The 23,675-nt window shown below is 39.1% G+C and overlaps 1 protein-coding gene across 2 annotated transcripts in view; it reads right to left on the bottom strand.

The window, feature by feature from the left end:
• Positions 1-23,675, bottom strand: part of dchs1a (dachsous cadherin-related 1a) — a 126,540-nt gene that overhangs the window by 17,789 nt on the left and 85,076 nt on the right. For both annotated transcript variants that reach the window (XM_046863187.1, XM_046863188.1), the window contains exons 3-9: positions 12,421-12,609; positions 10,737-10,968; positions 10,164-10,400; positions 8,744-9,778; positions 4,395-4,570; positions 2,949-3,045; positions 1,379-1,536 (exon numbers count right to left, since the gene is read on the bottom strand). In XM_046863187.1, the coding sequence (XP_046719143.1) occupies positions 1,379-1,536; positions 2,949-3,045; positions 4,395-4,570; positions 8,744-9,778; positions 10,164-10,400; positions 10,737-10,968; positions 12,421-12,609 (2,124 nt within the window). The remainder of the gene's footprint in view (positions 1-1,378; positions 1,537-2,948; positions 3,046-4,394; positions 4,571-8,743; positions 9,779-10,163; positions 10,401-10,736; positions 10,969-12,420; positions 12,610-23,675) is intronic.

The raw sequence follows: 23,675 nt of genomic DNA, 5'->3' as shown, positions 1-23,675 counted from the left end.
ACACTGAGCCAGAATTTCTCCTTAAACTTAATATGACACTGGAGTAATTAATTCCATGTTAGGTAACAAAATTCACCATCTAGAACATGAACATGAGATCACTTCCTTTCAGGGAATTAAACCGATGACATCCGAGAGAGCAGACTTAATGGGCTCTGGCGAAGGAGCTCCCTTTAATCTGGTCGCGTATCAATTATCAGCCTCAGTCTTTGTTTTGGAATGTATATTGGGGGAAAAATGAAAAGATTCAAACAAATAAATAAATCGCACAGCGTCTGATTTTCCCAACGTTTCCAAGGCAAGATTTACTACTGCCTCTGTCCCCATCGAGTCTGTTTCAGTTTAACTCGGTCATATATCATTATCTTCATCAAACGTCTCAGGGATATTTCGACGAGGAACTTTTTCACTGCTCAGGAAGCTACTGAACTCTGAGGTAGAAGAGCCCAGGCACATTTTCAACAATACATCTGAGAAATTATTCCCTCAGTTCTCAGAACTTTCGCACAAGATCGTTCAAACAGTTGCAAACAACTGCTGGCATTAAAAAAAGAGAGACCCTCGAGAGACAGCTACTGGTAAACACATCTTTCCCCGGACATAAAATGTGTCTTTTTCTTGGCAATAGATTCCAGAAAAGCGGAAAGCAGATAAAAAGAGCTGATTATCACTTATTATACCTCGGCGGTGCTGAATTCTCAAATCGTATCGGTCAGTAAGTGAATGGTTTTCTTTCACAGTAGCTTTGAAAATAGTGCAGCTGCAAATCACATATTACTCTGAGAGCTATTAATATAGTTTCTGTAACACAACTAAACATCCTAATATAAACTTTCTTTCGGCATCTCCCGTTAGGGGTCGCCACAGCAGACCATCCGCATGTTTGATTTGGCACATGTTTTTATGCTGGATGCCCTTACTAACGCAACCCTCCCCATTTATCCGGGCTTGGGACCGGCACTAATGCTTGTGCAACTCTAATGGCTGGGGTTGGTTCCCTGACCGGGGATCGAACCCGGGCCGCAGTGAGAGCGCCGCATCCTAACCACTAGACCACCAGGGAAACGAAACATCCTAATATCTAAAGTGCAATTTAGGGGTGTCACTGAGTAAGGATTTACCTACACAAAACAAACAAAAGTCAAGTCTTGCCTATAGTCGATTTTGTTGTTAGAAACTGCCTGTTAAGCGAGAGACAAAACTGACAATAAGTTTTTTTTATTTTTAAAGTTAAAATCAAAGGCATCTGCAAGAACATTCGTAAAACGATTCCTCATAACATTTCAAAGCCACGATGTACAAAACACGATACGAAGATACAAAAGAAAATGTATAAAAAAACATAATGGTTTGACTGAAACAGACTGTGATCGCTTACCTGTATTCTCAGAGTGGCTGAGGAGCTGCGTGGAGGTGAGCCACGATCTGTTGCCATGACGCTGAAGGTATACTCAGGCCTCTCAGCATGGCTAAGAGAGGAGGACGAGTGCAGTTCTCCGGTGATGGGGTGCAGAGAGAAGCGTTCGGTCCTGAGACCTGTAGTGCAGACGCAAACAGAGTTTCCTATCTTAGTTCTTTGCAAAGTGTTTGTATTTTTGCATGAATTATGTTTATGTATAATAAGATTACCATAAATATTTCCCGACCAGGCATAACATTATGAGATTATTCCATTATAACCGGTGAAGTGAATAACACTATTTATCTCTTCATCATGGCACTGTTAGCGAGTGGGATATATTAGACAGCAAGTGAACATTTTGTCCTCAAAGTTGACGTGTTAGAAGAAGAAAAAAATGGGCGAGCGTAAGCATTTGAAGTTTTAAAAGGGCCAAATTGTGACGTCTAGACAACTGGGTCAGAGCATCTCCAAAACTCTTGTGGGATGTTCCCGTTCTGCAGTGCTCAGTATCTATCAAAAGTGGTCCAAGGAAGAAATAGGGGTGAACCGGCAACATGGTCATGGGCCGTCAAGGCTCAATGATGCAAGTGAGGAGCGAAGGTTGGTCCGTGTGGTCCGATCAAACAGACGAGCTCCTGTATCTCAAACTGATGAACAAGTTCATGCTGTTAATGCTCGACGGGTCAGAACTGTTTTGGCAGCATAAGAGGGACCAACACAATATTAGGCAGGTGGTCATAATGTTATGCCTGAACAGCGGCCATGAAGTTATGCCTGATTGGTGTATATACTGCAAGTGGGAGCACAGCCACATGGACTATTAATGTTCAATTCTGCTTCTCAATGTGGATTCCATATGGGATTTGATAACCAACATACAGATTTAAACAAAGGTTTCACTTCAGATAGACACGAGTAACAGATAAGCCATGTTAAAGCCACAAGTATGCCAAAAGTATGTGGACACCTGACCATCACAGCCATAATGGGTTCATCAGAATGTCCTTGTATGCTGCAGCATCACAATTTCCTCTTATTGAAACTAAGAGACTTAAACTTGTTCCAGTATGTGCTTGTGCACAAAGCAAGCTTGATGAAGACATGGTTTCCAAAGGTTTGGATTGGAAGACCTGATTTCAACCCTACTAAAGACCTTTGGGATGAACTGGAACACCGAATGTCTAACAACAGTGCCTGACCTCACTAATACTCTTGTGGCTGAACGATCACAAAAATCACAACATCCATGCTCCAAAATCTGGTGAAAAGTCTTTTCAGAAGTAAAGGTTATTATTACAGCAAATCTAGAATAAGACGTTCAATAACCACGTATGATTGAGAAGGTCAGGGTTCCACAAACTTTTGACCAGGTCCATTTGGGAGAGCCAAGTTTCCAGGCTGCTGCTTAAAGTAGGATTATAGACTCTCTATGCGAACAGAAGTAAACCAATTTTAAAAAATCCCACAACCAATATATTTTATGTGGCACAGTATATTGGAAGCGAGATCCCACCAATCCACATTAAAGCCAGAATGACTCTTTCACCTGACAGTGAGTAGAAAACGGTCCCATTTTCTCCTTCATCTGGGTCTTTGGCAGTGACGGTGCCCAGTAAAACCCCTGATGGCTGTCCTTCCATAACCTACACACACAATAAAAAGTACAGTATATAAAACATTTTCTATTCATAAATTTACTCACAAATCATAAATATTACTCATGCAGTAATATGAATTCATAGCAAGAGTGCATTTATACTGAATTTCGACTCAGCTCGGATTTTGTAGCCTCAAAAAGCCTCAAAATGAGTGCCAGATCTAATCGCAGATGTCTAGATATTTAGAATCTCACCCTCATGCCTCATGTCCAATATCTATCTTTCTAGTACAATATACATACATATTTTATGCTGTCTGTCTGTCTGTCTGTCTGTCTGTCTGTCTGTCTATCTGTCTGTCTATCTGTCTGTCGAACTAACAAACTAACAAACTAACCATCTATCTATCTATCTATCTATCTATCTATCTATCTATCTATCTATCTATCTATCTATCTATCTATCTATCTATCTATCTATCTATCTATCTATCTATCTATCTATCTATCTATACATCCATCCATCCATCCATCCATCCATCCATCTAGTATCCATTCATCCATCTAGTATCCATCCATCCATCCATCCATTCATCTAGTATCCATCCATCCATTTATCTATCTATCCATCCATCCATCCATCCATCCATCCATCCATCCATCCATCCATCTTTCTAGTACAATATACATACATATACTACTTGTCTGTCTGTCTGTCTGTCTGTCTGTCTGTCTGTCTGTCTGTCTGTCTGTCTGTCAAACTAACAAACTAACCATCTCTCTATCTATCTATCTCTCTATCTATACATCCATGCATCCATCCATCTATCCATCCATCCATCCATCTAGTATCCATCCATCCATCCATCCATCCATCTATCTTTCTAGTACAATATACATACATATACTACTTGTCTGTCTGTCTGTCAAACTAACAAACTAACCATCTCTCTCTCTCTCTCTCTCTCTCTCTCTCTCTCTCTCTCTCTCTCTATCTATCTATCTATCTATACATCCATACATCCATACATCCATCTAGTATCCATCCATCCATTTATCCATCCATCCATCCATCTACTATACACTACAATATACATATACTACTTAAATGCCTTCCTCGAACAACTATGAATATTGATATTCATACAAAATCCCCAAACCCAGTTTTTTCCAATTGAGTAACAAGCTACAATCAGTAATTCAGTAATCAGCAGCAATGTCCAACTTGCACAAATTCACCCATGTAGGTCAGAAAACGTAAGGGTGACCTTACAAAAGAAAATACGAGCTCATTCTAAAGAAATGCACACAAAAGAATCCCCTCCTCATTGTATCATTAACCCAACTGACACATCGACTTCCACGTCACAGTTTTACTACGTCTGCTGTGCGTACCTGCATAAGAAGATCTCTGCGGGTGAAGTAGGGATTGTTGTCGTTTTCATCCAGTACTGTGATGAAGGCTGTCCCAGTGGCACTGCGAGGTGGAGTTCCACTATCTTGTACGACCACTACCAATTGGTAGCTGGACTGGTGCTCTCGATCCAGCGCAAACCGAGTGCTGATCTCACCTGCAGACAGGGATTTGAATGGGTGAATGACTGAAAAGTGAAACAACAAAGCCAGCATACAGACAGATATTCGAGTACCAGGGCAACATACAGTAATGGTTCCTTTTATTTCTTTTCATTTTATCATGTTCCAAATTTATTCAGTACATTTAGGTTTAAAATAGCACTGGCAGGCGGTCAGGGCCAGCAAAGCTTTCTCTGTTGGTCTAAACAATTTCTAAGGCACTGACCTACATTTACAACCTAAATTCTAATATTTGTATCATGAAATTGTATTAATTTATTCCCAACAGTTTATTCTCTTCATTTCGTAGCGTTTATTTTGGCTGCACTGCTTCCAGAACGTGTATGTGGATGTTAGATTTTTTGTACAATCAGATATCAGCCTCAATGTGCTGCCATGTCAATCTAATCTGCCCAGGGCCTTCATAGTCTGTAGTGCTGGCCTTTTTACCATAGTCTCCTTAATAAATAGCTTTTTTCTTCAACCAACCAGATTCCATTTTCACCTCACAGCTAGCTGGCCCAGAATAACATCAGCAAATTTCCGTCCTCTGATTGGTTAGTCAGAGAGAAACTGTTACAGCCAAGTTCGACTGGCAGAACACGTGTGTAGCTCTGCACATATTAATAAATCTGAGTTTGATCTGACATACTTAAAAATCTATTTACAAGAAAAGCTAGACATTGTGAGAAGGTCGGCCAACCCAGGAGCTAGCTAGCGTGTCTCAGCCCGGGAAAGGGTTTGTTCACCACTTCCAGACCAGTGAATACGAGCGGTACCACTGGATTACAGCCTCTGAGGAGCGGTGCAAATTATGACTATGCATCATTGTGAGTAGGTTGTATTTAATTTGCATTTTACAGTTTTTGTCATGTTATTAGACAAATATTAATTCTGAACTGCTCCAGATGTTGTAGGTGCACAGTTGTGGTTATAGTGTAGAGGTTTGGAGTCTTAACTGGGATTCTTGCTTTAGTAAAATGGTTTTCACCCTATATATGTGAAATGCGTATCTCTCTCTGTAATGCCACGTTATATTGCGTTTTTGTATAGTATTGATGGTTTCTATAATTGCGACGTGATAGTGGTGGTATTAAGCGGTGGGTTAAGTCTGGTAAGTCCACACTGAAGGCCCAGGTACCAAATGTACTGCCCGCCACTGCAAAGTATTACACACTAGAAAATCTTTTTTTTTGGTAAGATTTACACAGCCAGTCTAAATATACAGTTTTTAAATGTTGATATTTCTGTAACGAGAGATTTAACACTGTTTTGAAAGGGGTCTTTGGTGTCAGCACTTTGGAACAGGTCAAGTGTAGCTGTTAATGGACTTACTGCTTATAGCTGCTGTAAAATATTTAATAATAAGTACAAGTTTTTATTGTGGAGGTTCCACAATCTAAAACGCACTTATAAATGGATTAAAATCACATTATGTAACATCATGTAACATGTAATTATTGTTATTATTTATTATTATTTATTTATTTATTTATTTATTTATTTATTTATTTATTTATTTTATATACATTTTTTAATTTAACTGCATTTGCCAGATGCCCTTATCCAGAGCAACTTAATATTATTTTTAAAACTAAGCACTTGAGGTTTATGGGCCTTGCTCAAGGGCCCAACAGGCAACTTGATGTCCTGGGATTTAAAATCATGACTTTTCGATCAGAAGTCCAACATCTTAACTGCAGCGCAACCCCTTCCATTTATTTCCTTTTTTTCTGTAAGAGACATTACAGTATTTAATCATTAATTATTTTAATGTTACAATACACTCAGCTGCATTCCATACTTTAGGTAATATATCATGTACAGATGTATTCATTTTATGAAATCTTTGTACAAATGTCAAAGATTTGACAGTTCCTACTAAATAAATGCTATTTTCAAGGTAGTAAATAAGATAAAAAATAAAAAAAGTAATCATACATAACCTATGAATGTTCATTGATTCTGTTGTTTTGTTTAATTATCAATTATGACAGATTTGTACTACAATATTCATTGGACAATTTGGTTATTAGAAGCCTTTTTAAAATCTTTTAAAATAATTATAATAATTTGTAAAAGTCATGAATGCACAGAGATAAAAAAAAAAAGAGGGAGGTAAAAATATATAAAGTTCAAAAAGGTGAAAAAAGACATTGGGACCGATAAAGAGGCTGCATGAATAATCTGACTACAGACAGCAGAGACCAGAAAAAATAACAGTGACAGAAGGTTTGGATGGCACAGATGGGCTTTCCCAGCTGTTCCTGTGATTTCCCTCAGTACTGCCAAGGACAGAATCGGAAACTAGGAGCTGTTGGAGATTCCTCTACCTCTTACATGGAGGAAATGTGAGGAATCAAACACACTGAGTGTCATTTATTCCAGTAAAGATGTATTACATTCTCCTATTATCTGAGGAAATGGGCCATTTATCAGGTTGCTAATGATTTTAAATGAAATTACTAAAACGTTTGAAATTACTAGAAAACTAGAAGAGTCTAGAAAAGAAAAAAAAATGTATATTTAACTGAATTAAATGAATCTGATTGTGTTTCGAGCTTACTGACCATCAAGCTTTACCACAGAATGTTAACGTTCTACTGGTGATGCATCATTGGCATGATTTTAAGACTAAGTACATGTTTTTTGGTGTCAATACTGATATAGAAATGAGTACCCTACTTAATATTGTGAATCATAGGCATCGTGCTACAGGTGTCTCAGACCGATTTACATTACACTACTGTATATTCCACCCATATTTATTCTGTAAATACTGTATCATTATATATCATACAGTATCATACAGACATTTATACTGTACACACACACACACACACACACACACACACACACACACACACACACACACTATATATATATATATATATATATATATATATATATATATATATATATATATATATATATATCATGTTATTTGAGCATGTTGTCTACCTGACATGTATTATCCACTGCACTGGATAATACATGTCATGTATCTGTATTTGCACTATGCACTTTTTGCACAGTTATTCTGTATTTTGCACTACTATAATAACTTACACAGTTATTATTTGCATTATTTCACTATTGCAATGTCACTTTAAGTCTGGACTGGCACAGCACATGGACCATAATACTAGCACATGGACATTTTAATTTGTACTTCTGTCAAGTTTCAAGTCAATTTTATTTCTATAGCGCTTTTCACAACAGACATTGTCTCGAAGCAGCTTTACAGAATTTTAGGAGTTAAGGTGAATGGTGTGCATTTATCCATGATGAACAAGCCTGTGACAAGGAAAAACTCCCTTAGATGTCTGTCTGTTTTTTTCTTTTAATGTGTGCTTAAACTTTTTTATACTTTATAGTTATACTTATATTTTTAATATACTTTATTTTAATTTATTTTACAATATTTTATTTATATATTCTATTTCTATCTATTTCTATTCTGTCGTAAAAAGCACTTCACTACATGTCGTACTTTGTATGAATGTGTATGTGACAAATAGAAATTGAATTTAAATTACAATATATACATTATTTTATTACCTACTGCACCTTCTGTACATTAATCACTCTTACCCCTGTACATATGGACCCAAAAACTCATTTACGACATTGCTATTTATCGTAAATAAATAATAGGTTTAACAAAGGTATAAAGGTTAAGTGCTTAGTTAGTGTTGTTCTAATATAAGATAAATTTATATTTTGTGATCCAATATTAGGTATAGGTATATATTTTGTAAGCGTATTTATTGAGGGCTTTACTAGTAATGTAAATGAGCTGAATAGGTCTCACTGCTCGCAGAACTGAAGTGCTGAATTTCCAATCCCAGACAGACATTTGCTACCAGCTCACTTGGCAGCTCTACACCCACAAATGTGGATGCGGTCAAATCCACAACACCTTGCTTTTACTTAAAATAAATTTTAGAGGAACTGTGATTTTGTGTCATGTGTTCACTAGGATTTGATCCATGTATGGGTACTCCATGCATTTGTAAAAGAAAAACACTTCCCTTTTGAATTTTACTTTCTCAAAATGTTCTGAGGCATTTCAGAAGAAAAGCCATAAGCAAATAAACATTTTGGTGGTTCAAAAAAGTGGTTGAAGGACAGTAAGAAATATTAACAGTACAGTTTATGATGGTCACCTGTGTTCGAGTTGATCTGAAAATGGCGATCTGGGTGCAGAAGTCGATATATGAGGCGGCTGTTGAGCCCGGCGTCTCGATCCGTAGCTGGAACTCGGCCAAAGCCTGACCCAGCAGGCAGGTTCTCTCTAACAGCCAGAAAAGCTCTCTCCTGGGCAAAGCGAGGCGAGTTGTCATTTTCATCGGTCACTGAAACACGTACCGTGGCACTACCGGTCTTTTTTAGCTGCCCATGACCTGATGTTGCAAGTACTGTGAGGAGGTACACCTCTTTAACCTCACGGTCCAGGGCACTCTTGACAAACAGCCAGCCACTGTCTGAGACAATGCCAAAACCTGCTGCGTCTCCATCTGGTTGCAGGTGGTAAGCCAGGGGGACAGTGGGGCCGGATCCGGAAGCGATAGCGCTATCTCTATTGAGTGCACGCACCTGCAGAAAACGGGTGTTGAGAGGCGTACCCTCCTTTAGCTCCACTCGGTAGCTAAGAGTGTCAAACACCGGCCCTTGGCTGTTCTCAGCCTGTACATGCACCACCAGGGTAAAGGTGGCACTAAGCTGAGGTGCTCCCATATCCTTTGCAAGAATCTGCAAATCATAGCGTGCCACTGTCTCATATGATAGACTTCCAATCAGACGAATTTCTCCACTGCTTCGGTCCACATTAAAGGTTCTCTGAGCACCACTGGAAAGCAAGTCAAAGGTCAAAGCACCATTAGCACCAGAGTCAAGGTCTTCAGCTTGTATCTTGTATAACACAGTGCCCATTCTTGTATCATCAAGAAGAATCAAAGACTCGGAAGAGGATGGGATGAAGGTTGGAGGATTGTCGTTGACATCTAGCACTGTGACATGGACCCGGGTTTGACCAAAAGCTGGTGGGTTCCCACTTTGGGCCTGAACTTCCAGCTCTACAATGGGTTGGAGCTCATGGTCTAGTGGTAAACTTGTTCTCAAAACTCCTGTCTCAGGATCCACTGTGAAATAACCAGTAGGATCACCAGAGCAGATGGTATAGGAAACGTCTTTTGAGACCCCTGAAGAGAGACAAAGAGAGGTTGGAAATGAATGAGAAAGCAAATGAGAATACAAGAACCAGAGCCTGATCAGTCTACAAACGGGTTCAGAAAACATCTTGATGGACTACCTCTAAACGTCCAAAGACAATTCTTAAAAAAATTTAAGTGGGAAAAGTCAATTTATGATAATAATGTCTAAATAAAGTGTGTACAATGGCCCTAAGCCTATTTTTATAAGTGGTGTAAAGAAAAAAACCCAATGCCGCCATTCATTACGTTCAATCACTTTGTCCGAAGGGACTTATGGGTCCTACATAGAGTTATATTATATAAGACTTACTATTGCTATGCCTACCCATGGAATCATACAGTTTCATCAACACCTTTTCCTGGCCTCACTTACCATTCTTGGTGCTGGCTCGCACAGTGCCCACTTGGGTCCCACGGAGGGCATCTTCGGACACAGCGAAGTAATACTGAGCCTGTTCAAACACAGGAGGTGCCACCAGACCAGCCACGATGCTGATGTTAACTTTGGCATTTACAGGAGCTGTGAGACCACCCCCGTCTTGGGCTGAGACCACCATGGCGATGACTGTGTTTGCCTTCCCATGCAGAGAGCGTGACAGTGAGATCACTCCTGAAAAATGTAAGAGCTTAATTAGCATGCAGTTCCAGCAACCTATAAGTCAACCTTCAAACAAGGCAGGCTTTAAAAATTTTCATAAAATATTTCTTAGGCCGCAGTCACACTAGACCTTTGGGATGTGACATTTCTTCCCAAGCTGTTCCTAATATGGCCGACATACAAATATGACAATGTTGAAATATACAAACTGTGTGTGTACACACCGGACCTGCAAACTAGTCAGCAAAAGAAGGACGAACATAATATTAGGCAGGTGGTCATAAAATTATGCCTGATCAGTGTATATTCACATTATGTAAGAGTAAAGCTTAAAAGTGCTCAGCTCACCAGTGTCTTTATTCAGGGTGAAGAAAGGTGAACTGCCACCGGGCGCCGTACGGTACGTCACCCTGCCATTCTCCCCTGCGTCGGGGTCGTGTGCTGACACCCGGATGACAGAAGTGCCTGGACTGCTCTGAGTACTCAGACTCACAGCATAATGCAGGGGGTAGAAGGTTGGCGAGTTGTCATTAACATCCACTAGGTCGACGTGGATGTAGGCAACAGAGCTCAGGCCACCCTAAGAAAAAAAATTAATCAAGCTCTATTTTCAATTGTTCAGTTCTTACTATTTCCAAACCCTACCCCTAACCTTAGTTTGACCGAAACAGCAAGACAAGGTGTATATATTGGAATAGCTAAATTTAACACCTCAGCAGAGTTTCCTGAAGACACAACCATTTTAACAGTAAAGGTAAATTGATCATTTCTCTAAAGACTTCACCAATCTGTCAGGATAGCATCACTAGTATGGTTATGTGCACAGTAGAAACTGCAAAGCCTTCTTATTTTAGGTAAGAATAAAAGCAAGAAGACAAGCCTCCAGCTTATTAAATATTACAGCTCTTTAAGGCTATACACAAAAAATTTGCTTAAACATGTCTGCTGTAATTTTCTTTTGCTGCTGCACAATGAAGTGTCATTTAGGCTGGCGTGGACCAAGATGCTGTGCAACTTTTAAAGCATTGCCATGAGACCTGTTTAAAGTTTCATCTCATGCCTTTAATACCCAGCCAACTTAAATGCAAAAAGACCCCAATGCATTCTTAGCCAAGGAAGCTCTGGAATTAACAAGTCATTGTTAATGTCATTCTATTTTTAGACACATTTCTCTTGTCATCCTTACTTCCATAATTCAGTTCCTTCCTAAGAACATGATAGCCACCAATATGGGAGACCAAACATTAACAGATAATCTCATATATGCATGCTGCATACACTAGAACAAAAATGTAAGCCTTTATAAACATGACTGTTGGGAAAAGTTTTCTCAGATAGCAAAGTCCTTTAACGAACTATTGGATTAGCTATTGTTAGCATATGGATGAAGGAATGACAGGATTTTATTGTAATATTCTGCCAACCAAGCTAATATTTAGGATTCTAAATATTTATAAATGGGATTATTTAGAAATCCTTTCAGATTTGCTCATGTTAGCGTGGTTTTCTGGTGTAAGGACTAAAACATTTTCGAATTATTCATAAATAGCATGCTGCTTCCAAAGAGTAGAAAACAGGGAGGTCTGTATACAGTGCTACGTGTAGCATTTAAGAAAAAACTCAACCAATGTGACTGTTGTTCGAGTCAATGATTCATTTTTTGGACCTTGGTTTGGACCTTTGGACCTTGAAGTAAACTTCAAGGAATGATTATGTGTAAGAAACAAAAACTCTTTTTAAAAAACAAGTGCGTAAAGATGTCTACATCCTGTGATTCCCTCACACACATTAAATCTAAGATTTTGATCAAGTATTAGGCAATAATGTGCGCCTAATCAAATCTCATACAATATCAGGTACTGACTGTCAAAATGTCTTCAATGCTCCTAAACTGCTTCAAGATGCTGAAATTGGACTCGCGATCAAAACAAGATTGTTAAAAATACATTCAAGTTTTGCAAAAACAATATAATGAAAGTAGAGATATTAAGCTGTGCATCTGCTATCGGTTGATGATGTTGGATTGACTTACCCCGTCCACGGCAGTGACCACAAAGTCGTAGCTGGCAGGGCCCTGGTCACGGTCCAGACTTGCAGTGGTGCAGATTTGTCCACTTGCTTTGTTGATAGTGAAGAGATGAGGGGCCAAATTGCCAGATCCAGAGCCAAAGGAATAGGACACAGAGCCAAACAAACCACCGTCAGCATCCCTCGCTTTTACCTGAAGAAAGCAGAGACTCAATAAACTCATCCCTGTGATCCAAATGCATTAAATGTATTTAAATGGCCTGAATCTATCATACAGAGTATACAACAGAGTATAGAAGTAGATATTTTTGAAAGCTGGACCACACAATCTTTCTCATCATTAACCCTGCATCATTAAGCAATTACGCTGGGCATTCATCTCTCTCCAAACTTCTCTATTCAGACACAAACTGCTATGCACGAAGACATGAATTTCAGCCTCCCTGGAAGCAAGCAAAAAGAATATAATGACTTTTACAGACTTCGAACACAGGCTAGAAACCATGCCAGAGTGAGAGGGATGCAAGCGAGGCCTGAAGAGACATTTTATCTGGCATTTGCTTTAAAAGAAACTGCAATAACAACAATTTTTATTGATCTGTTTCCAACTTTTCTGATTACTCAAAGCATTAAAAAAAACAGCGTTATTCATACTTTTTCTAATATTTTTTTTTTTACAATTATTTACGACTGAAGCATACAGTTTACCCACTATATAAGAACAATACGCATTCACATGCAATCAACAAGACAAAACCTACAAATCTAACAAGATTTTTCGGATTTACACAAACATATCGATGCAATTAAAATATTTACAGCTTAATGTGCTTCCCAGTCTACTTCAGGCCTAATGCTATTAGATTATACCCCACATGTACCCAATATATTTAGAACACAAGCCCATAAGCTAAAGAACAAAGCTCAGAACTGCAGGAAGATGAGCTCACGCAGCTGAGATGTTCCCCCTTTTAAAATATTGCAGATCCTAAAGCTCTTTCAGATATTTTATAATCTATCAGGGGGGTGCTATATTAATAAACACCGCTTTACCACATGCTAAGCCTCCCACGCTAACGTGAGAGAAGTCATAAACATGGTGACGGTTCCAACCTAAGGCAGCGAAGCGTTCGACTGAGGACGTGCCTCATGGACAAAGCGATTTTCCATGAAGACTTGGCTTGACTAAAGAAAGCACAAGGACAGCTCACTCCGCTCGAGGTCTCTATCTAGCAGAGAACATGAGCTCCCGCACAGCACTCTAAGGTAAACAGTTCTTTCTGGTCGCTGGCCCAATTGGTGACTACTTCAACTACTTGACACGAGATATTCATGGAGAGAAACGCACGCAGTTCAGTTTCATGTGTAGCAAGACGGACTTGTTTCTTTTACCGATGGGTCAGAAAATTGGCTCACTTTTTGTTTCAAATATTTATGATTCTATGGAACGATAATGTAAAGTGTTATTAGGTTACTGAGGGTGAAAGATTAAAAGGCACTCAGGACTGAAAGCTGAAATTGAAATGTCAGTTCTTGCACTATAGACGAAACTGCATCTAAGTGTTCAAAATAATGGCTGCTGAAAAATAGGAATGAAGTGGAGGACATTGTTACAAGGGCATGTTTAATTGTGTGATAAGATGGCATTTATTCAATTGACTGCCTCTGGATACTGAAGTGGCATCTAGAGTTCACTCACAGACACACACACACACACACACACACACACACACACACACACACACACACACACACACACACACGCAGGCATGCTCAAAGACCTGATCTTCATTGTCATAATGTATCCCAGAGCTATCCCAGGAATAATGGGGACGAGATGCGCATACAAAGTGGTATCAAAATGTTTCGAGACAAATAACAGCACAGGGCTGAATGCACAGTCACAGGGCGCACCAAACTTTATAAGTCAGTGTGCCAAAGTACATCATCCTGTGTACATCAAGAGCTGTGCAACCGGTACTTTTCTGACCACGTGCGCACCCTGTCAACAAGATATTCTCACACGTGAGTTCTCACTTATGCTCCCACCGTATTCACCAGATTTGGCTCCTGCAGACTTCGTCCCAAAGATGAAGATCCACCTCAAAAGGTTGTCGTTTTGACACCACTGTGGAGATACAGCACAAATCGTAGAAGGTGCTTGACATGCTTCGAAAAGAGGACTTCCAGGACATATTCCAGAAGTGGCAGGAACACTGGGGGCTCTATATTGCTTTGCAAGGGGACTATTTTGAGCGTGATAGTGTGTTAACACAGATAAATAATGTACTTTCTTGTATTTGTATTTGATCAAACTTGTGTTTGATACCACTTTGTACACCTTGAAGGGGACGCCAGTTCAATGTACAGGTGGAATTTCGGATAGCTATTCTGGCAAATGGTTTTAAGAGGTAGAAGAATACTGAAAAACCTCAAGGAAACACCAAGGGAATCCCCACAGACACAGAACAAACAATTGAAACTCAACACAAGAGGTACCCTGAGCTGAGGATCAAACAGGTTGCCCAAAGATACCAACTATGCTAAAATGCCATTCTCTTTTTTTTTTTTTACAGGGTGGAAACCTATTTGTGTGTACCAAACACTATGTCTAGGCTTAACCTCAGTACCCTGGACTCACTCAAATTTGGGCTCAAAAACAAGCTAAATACATGCATGTGTACTTTTTTTGAAAGGTCCGTTTGCATTTGCAAGCATAATACCAGACATCTGTCGGCCGGTTCAGAAGTTCACTAATGTCTCAATCGTAAGTGGGTCAAATAATCCAGAAACGTTTCTCACGTCTTATTTGCTAAATTCTTACCTAAATCCTTGGTGCTTCACTTGCTTTTCACTTACACACTCAGGCTTAAACACACAACACATGCGTATATGTCTACAGGACAAGTTCATACAGTAAACCATGATTTCTGATCATATGTTCATACCAACAGGACAAAGGTTTTCTAACTAAATGGTCATTCAATCCTTCTCATTGCTGGTGTGTAATAGAGAGAGTGCTAATGCTGGACCCCTTCAAACAAGCAGCTGCTTCTGCTTTTTCTTGCAAGTGTGACACAATGAGAACTCTATTAGAGAGGTGAGGGCAAAAAATGGCTGGAGGCTTAGTAATCTTAGAAAAGGCTGGACAAAGCCAAAGATAATGTACCGAGTCCTGTGGTTCATGCCCTGTTTCTCTTTTCTCACTGAGAAGAAACTGTATACTGCAGCTTGTACAAATGCATTGGCACTGAAGGGTCAGTGGTGTACGAGGATTTTTCAAGTGCCAAGATTTTGTTGATTGCTTGCAGGAAAACATTGTATTTTTATATCAGGCAGTCTTGAATAGAGGTTCTGAGAGTTTTAATCGGTGATTTGGCTGTATGTTCAACTGCCAAATGACATTGCATTATTGGTTTACTGCCTTCAGAATGGGCTCTAAACAAACCAATTAGAAAAAACAAGTTCACCGCAATAGTGCCACTCTGCATCCAACACAAGCAGAATCTGAATGCATCAGCTACGTCTGATGGCCATTACCAAGCCCAGCCTGGCTTGACATAACTTGGCCCATAAAAAGACATAGAACCTCATTTATCACACTGGATAAAAACTAATTCAGGAATGTTTAAAAAATAATTATGGGATTCATGAAAATCCAATTTCCAGTTTTGTTTGTTACTGGAAGTCTTGATTTGGTATAAACATCTAATAATTACAGCTTTACAGAAACGATTCCTTAAGTAACTCAAGTAATTTGAATACAAAAATGCATGAAGGTACATTTTTTGCCTTGATGCTTCATTTAGTCCATTTAACTACACACAGAGCACCGTGTTTCCCCACGGACTATCGTTACTGACGCACCACCCGCTAAACTCTGATGCACTTTGGGGTCTTATTTATAAACGGGGCATATGCACGGGGACTTTCCACGCAAAAGTTGTGCGTAATTTCTGTGTCGTCAATTCCCTTTCTCGCCTTCCGTGTTCGTACATTGTGCGTATGCAGGGTTTAGAGTTCACTTACACGTGCATACTTTTTCCCATCAAGTTTGTTCTTTCCTTGCCACAGTCACCCCAGGCTTGCTCGTCGGGAATAAATATACATAGATTTAAATTAAAGTGAACTTTGTTCTATAATTCTTACATTCTTTAAAATTGCTTAAAAACAATGGCTATTGTTAAAAGTGCTTCAGAAATAAAATTTTATTTAATTCAAAATTTTATTCATATATCAGAACCAACAGATTTGGTTGTTAGATTTTTTTTTTCATCCACATTAAGGTTAATGGAAATGTATATGACCAAAATATTTAGTAATTTTTAAGTACATTTCTATATTTTTGAAGCAACCTAGTCAAAATTTTACTACAAAATTTTACACAAAAAAAATCCCACCACATTTTTCGGCACCTGTGTTACAGGGCGCCATTACTTTAGCTCCAATATATTATATGTTGTGTGATATTTTCAGTAAGACGTCCATACCCTACTGTACTTATAAAGATTTAAATGTAAACCACATGCAACCTTACATCAGCGTAACAGAGGCAGTCAGTAGCTTTGACTTTGTGAGATTCTCAATAAGAGGAAATTGCAAAATACACACAACCATCAGAGGGTGGACTGGCACCATTTCAAAAATTACACGTACTCCCCGGGATGTAAAACAGAGCCTATTATGAAACAATGCAAAGAGAATTAAAGCGCAAAGGTTTTTTTTTGCTGTTATTGCTGAAAGATTGTAATTGTACTTTTCCATGGAACACATCAGTGTGCTTCGTGCATATAATGTCATGAGTAGAATGTATACAAATAATGTAATGCCCACCCTAAGGGGTTAGTTTCAGAACAATGGAAGGCCTTTTTCTTTACCGTTATTCTGAAATATTTAACTGTAACCATTCCACCAAAGTTTAAAAAGTTGTGATTTGCACATAGCGAATGTGTATTTATTAATAAAATAGCAAGCTGTGAGACGCGATCTCTCAGAGGTTACGATTTTGGATTTCTAAACAGAAGGTTGTGAGATCAAATCCCAGTAACATCAAGGCGCCACTTCAGAGCCCTTAAGCAAAACCCAGGTATGAATAATAGTGTCGATCCAGTAAAGAATGATTGAAGAACATTTACATGTAGCAGATCCAGTAACATACAAAAGTGCTATGAAATCTCTATTAATAAATAAATCAATACTGGTTCACTAGTTACAAATCTAGACTCAATATAAATCTTTTTCTCAGGTTAAGTAATGAAAGATCAAAGACACGTTCTAGCACATTCTTCATTTTGAGTGAATCTTATGAACAAAGCCAGGCTGGCTGACATTGGACAATGTTCTTCCCTATCTCAATATTGCTTTTTATTACAGCTATCGGTCAAATTCCTTGCCTCAGTACAAGCACTGAAATAATGAATGCATTTAAGCATGGATGGAATGATATATTAGACAAAAAAACATGACTTGAGATCGAGACTGCATAAAATGAGACTGAGAATTAAAAAAAAGCCAATAAAATGAAAAAGGTACCTGTGTATTCTGGTTAATGTTGATTAGTAGATGAAAAAAAAAAGAAAGAATGAGCTATCGCAGCTGTTTTCTAGACTTTGCCTCTGTAACTCTCGCTTTCTCTGTCTCACTTTCTGGCATGAGATCAGAGAGGCAGAGAGTTGAGTCAAGGGGGATGCTAGGATACCTCCCACTGTCCGCAGCCTCCCTGACCGTCGACAGGAAGGAAAGCAGCAGGTTTCTGCAGCGGCTCAGAGCTATAGAACTGAAGCACTTCTGACACACAGCACACACACACACACACACACACACACACACACACACACACACAGCACACACACAAAAGTGTGGGAGAAGGCTAAAAGAATTTGACAGAGGACGAAAAAAATTTCCAGCAAGACAATGAGAACATGAAAGCATGAAAAGTTAGCATAATGTGGACATAAACCCAGAAGCCTTTATTAAAAAAAATAAAATAATAAATAAATAAATAAAACTGGATAAAATTATAAATGATTCTGTTATGCAGCTTGTGGGTATGATAGGCTTTTTATACTCTGAGTTAAGTGCTAAAAAGCTCTCTAACAACACTTTTAGCTAGCAATTCACTTATAGTAGAGTGTGACTAGATGAGAAAGCCAAAGGTCTTGGATAAACGGGATTTTTTTCCCAACCATATCATAGAAAAAGTAAAAACAACAACTCACAAACATGACTGATGAGCAAAACCAGGAAGTTAAATTTTTTTTGTATAGATTTGTGTTATAAAGGATTTTCCTGGGTTGCATATCAAGCTAACATTAAACAGGAATTCTTTAAGACATGCTTCCAGTACTTCATCCGTCAATCGTTAGTCGCCGAACGATCTGCAGAGGTCTATGAGAGGCCTTTTACGTCTTCTCTTCCCAATGACCAGAGGGAAAAACCCCCCAGAAATGGGCACATTCTGGCACCTTTGAGTTAGCACTCAATATTTCTCCATAACATCTTCTATATAATAGATTGGCGTGACATCAGTGAAGCCGTCCTCCAGATCTGCGGTGTGCTTGGCGCCTTCCAGATGTCTATTAAAACGATTCTGCTGTATTATGACATCTCTGTAAAACATCATATACATGTCAGAAACGCTAGGCGTCTTAATCCGGGATTGCGAGCTGAGCAAGCTGGGATGGATCCCAAAATATGTAGCAGTGTGAGCCATTGGCCAATACGCTATCACCATCATCATCATCATCATCATCATCATCATCAACATGATTACGCACTGACCGGTCAATGCTGGAATGGGTTCCAAAAGTGCCTCCCTGAACCCTGAACCTAGGAGTAAAGAATTCCTATGGATGTTGGAAAAGTTATAAAGTTTTTAATCAGACTTCAGCGAAACAAAGACATTTATTCTATGAGTTTCTGAGACCCTGGTTTGTTATATAACTCATCAGATACGAATAGGATTTGATGCAAATTCAACACAAGTCAAAAAGCATTAAATCCAAAAACTGGATTCGGTTCAAATGCTGTCTTCTTTAATCAACTAGATTAAGGGCCTATTTTATTTTAGAACGGGGAATGCAAAAAAAGTGCCATTTCTAACAACAACAAAAAAAACTCTCAAAACCCCTCAAGAGAACCCAGGTGTGAAAAGGTCTAAGAGGAGCCAGACATTAAAAATAACAAAGCCTTCACGCATTGTGGCTTTTCGTCTCTCACCTTGACGTGGTGTAAGGTGCAAAAGCTTGGCAGCAGAAGAGAAGAGTGCTAATTCAGCATAACCAGAGGTAAGTACAAGGAGGAGCACAGAGAGACTGAGGAATAGGGTTTCCTTCGCCTCCTCTCCTCCTCTCATGTGAGGTTTGTCTTTCAGCCGGGCCTACAGCTGGAGGTGATTAAAATGCTGGACAGTTTATAGAGGAAAGATGGAGGGCATGTTTTTTTTTTAAAGCAGAGTATAGAGCATAAAATCAAATAGGAAAAAATGAAAATTAAAATGACGGAAAAAACACAACAAAGCCTACATGCCATGGCCACCACATCCCAATGGGTACCTAAAAGAAGACATTTGGGCAGCTTCAAAATGACCTGCCAACATAAATCGACTCATACAATTCAACTCGGGAATCAAGTTGTCCACCACCGCAGACAAATTTCTCCCAAAGTCTTTCCTTTGGCAGGGTATATACAGTACCGAAAACCAAAAGCACTACTGGGAGGTAAGCTGACATGCATTTCTAGTGCTTCGAGCATGACAAGAGGCGCAAAAATAAAAAAAAGTCACCACCGACATATCGTGCTGTGCATCTCCAATTACTTTACAAACGTTAAAGGGGAAAACTCATTTCTGGCTCTTTTACAACAGCATTCTGATCAGTGGCTTAGTAGCTGGAATAAAACGAAAAATAGAGCTCTTGGGGAAATTGCTAGGTTTCATTTGTGGCCTCGCAGGGCACTCACTTTAAATAACAAACCCCTGAACAGATGTGGATACTGCTATTAGAGGTCAAGAATGGAAGTATGTGTGTGGTAGGGAGTGTTAGTAAAAGGGGGTTGGCTTGCCATCTAGCTGGGTGTAATATTTCCCTGTTTCGTGAAATTGTTTGCTATTATGTAGCTGACAGAGTCTGACATGTGGTTTAAATCATTAATCTTTGCGCTTATCTCCACACCGCTCCACAGCTTGATGGAGCAGGGCTTCGGGAATAAAAGAAAGTTGCAAATCAACTCCACCACATCCGTCCAAGGTAATATACGTGACCATGACTACATTGTGAAACATTGGGTTAATAGCACCAGTACTTGCATACCCACTTTTATTTCTAATTAGCTGTCAGAGCCAATCGTACTTGTGTAACAACTATGTGAGTTTATTTGGTAATGACTTACAGGGAAATCTTATGTGTGATACTGTATTTAATACACACATAAGCTATACAAGGTGTAGTTAAGATGTAGAAGGCTCTTGTTAAATAAGGCTGAATATGTGCTATGGCTGTGCAAGTTGTTTATTAAAAAATTTTCCCTTGACCTTATGCATTCAATAGCTGAAAACAAACAAGGAAACACTTTTCTTTTCTTATATTTGAAAGTCAAAATAACTCTGATTGCTCGTAACAACATTATCCTATCCAAAATTCCATTCCTTTGAATGATGGCTTTAATTTTATTCTATGTGGGCTGAAGGATCGTTTTCACTGGAGACCCAGTTCGAAGATTGCCCTTGAGAGAATCTGCTGTGCTGCTAAAGTGGCAGTCTGAGACCGCAGCTCTGGGTCTTGTCAGAATTTTTGTTGGTGTCTATTTTGTTTTCATTGGTTTCATAGCTTGTTTTTACTGGTGGACTGTACTGCTTGTTCTTATTTGGTTGCTACTTGCTGCACGTACCTCTCTTTATTCATCGTCACTGATTTGTTTGGCTGATGGATAATTATACTTATTGCATGCCTGGCAAAGTACCAATCAGAACGAGCACACGATTTCAATAAATTGCATTCATTCATCCATATCAGCAAAAACAGTCTCTTGTTTCACATATATAATTAGATGTTAAAACTGAATCATCCGAATGAGCAAGAGATATACAGGCCATGGTTTAATGTATTAAACATGAGCTACATAAAATGAAAATGGATCATTCAAGCATTTCTTTATCCATCAATGACACAAGTGCACATCAGTACAGAAACAAAAGACCAAAAGTTTTAAATGAGATAAGCATTACTTTACTGATTGGTCTGCATTGCTTATTTATTTAGGGGAAGTGAAAGTTTAGTGGTTAGGGTCCTGGGTTACAGATCGAAAGGTCAGGGGTTCAATCCCCATTATTGCTAAGTTACCAATACTGGGCTCCTTAGCAAAGCTCTTATCCTCTATGTTCTAGAGGTATCATGTCTGACCCCAGCTTCCTAACATCACTGCAGTGGTGGACAAAACACACAAACCATGTACTTGAGTTAAAGTACAGATACATTATGTAAAATATGACTCCAGTAAAAGTGTCCTTTTAAACCTTCACTTGAGTAAGAGTACAGAAGTATTTGCCTTCAAATGTACTTGAGGATCTTGAGGTTCCTATTGTCATAAGATTAACTCAATCAACTCAGTTTATGTGAAAAGATTCTAATGTGACTTTCAACACTGATTGATATCTATTACAATGATCCTGAGCCCAAAACCCTCTACTACTTCAAAAAAATCTTGCAAATGAAGCCACACAGTTCGAGTCAGGAGTTACTTCCATCATTAATTCCTTTCAAAATGTTCTGCATGCTGTTGAACTAATGCTGAACTGTATGTTGTTGATAAGTAGATATACCAAGTGGCAGTCAAAACAAGTTCAAAACAGAACGCACGCTCGACCCTGATTGGTTGCCTGCTGCGTTTGACCAGTTAAGAACGACTGATTTCACAATATAGTAAAAAAGTAAGATATTCGACTTTGAAATGTAGTGAAGTTAAATTAAAAGCCTCCCTAAATACTTCAGTAAAGTACAGATGTGTGAAAAAAATACTTAAGTAAAGTAACGAATTACCGTACACTTTCTGCGTTACTGTCCACAACGACATCACTGGGATATGAGAAGAAAGATTTCACTGTGCAGTAATGCACATGTGACACATATAAACCCCCTTTATTTGTAGTTTATGATGACGGTAATAAATCCACTGGTTCAATGTTTGATATTTTATGAAATAGTTTTATAAAAAAAGCAAGAATAAATTGCAAGCCAGAGAATATTTCTGGAAACAGGTCGATTTCAATAAGTTTCTGTGGGCGTGGCCTGCTTTGGCCAAACTTACAGTGGGAACGGGTGGGGTTTGGATAAACTAAGTATGGGTGCAGGCTGGATTAGTCAATTTACAGCGGGGAGTAGTGAGATTGGTCAATTAAAGTGGGCCAGATTGGTCACTGCTGTGGTAGGCTGGATATGTCCTGAGTGGATGAGATTGGTTACAAAGGAATGGATCGGATTTGTCAATTTACTGTGAGAATTAATGACACTAGTCAAATTTACTGTTGGTAGGGTTAGGCTAAACTTTTTGTATCTTAGATAGGTCCAATCTATTGCAGAAACAGGTGGGATTGATCAAATTTACTGTTGGAGTGGGTGGGATTGGGCAGATCCTCTGCAGAGGAGGCCTGGATTGAATACATTTACTGTGGGGGCAGGTGGAATTGGTCAAACTTACCTCAGGAGTAGGAATAATGGGTCAGTTTATAGTGTGAACAGGTGGGATTTGTCGAATTTACTTCCAGAGAAGGGAGACTTACTGCATCAGTGGGTGAAACTGGTCACATTTACTGCAGAAGTAAAGGAAATTTTCAGACCTACTACGTAAGTGGGCAAAATTGCTTAAACTTTCTGCTGGAGCAGCTGGGGATGGTCAAACCTTGGTCAGAAACAAATAGGTTTGATTGATAGAGTCTGCAATAGTGGGCAGTAAATAGAAATTGTCCTAGTGTACACCTTCAATTCATGCAAACTTAGATTATATCTATTTAGCCTAAACTCACTTCTGTTGTACACTAATTCACTCTGCTGCTATTCACAATGCTGTGTGTAAATCCTTGCGCAGGCTTTTCTGAAGCTTGACCGAGTTAGTGCTTGCTGTTGTGGAGACCAGGAACGAGAAGGAAGAGGAGGATCTATTATAAACTATGTAATATGGGGACTGCATTGATGTGGTTTATGGCAGTGCTGCGCTTCTCAAATTGGCTCCTTGATGGTCGTACAGAATGCCCGGGCCACAGAGCAT

Source organism: Silurus meridionalis, chromosome 12 (genome assembly GCF_014805685.1).
Source record: "Silurus meridionalis isolate SWU-2019-XX chromosome 12, ASM1480568v1, whole genome shotgun sequence".
In the NCBI taxonomy this organism is placed as follows: domain Eukaryota; kingdom Metazoa; phylum Chordata; class Actinopteri; order Siluriformes; family Siluridae; genus Silurus; species Silurus meridionalis.
The sequence above is the reverse complement of the archived record's forward strand: the minus strand, read 5'-3'. Positions and strand labels throughout refer to the sequence as shown.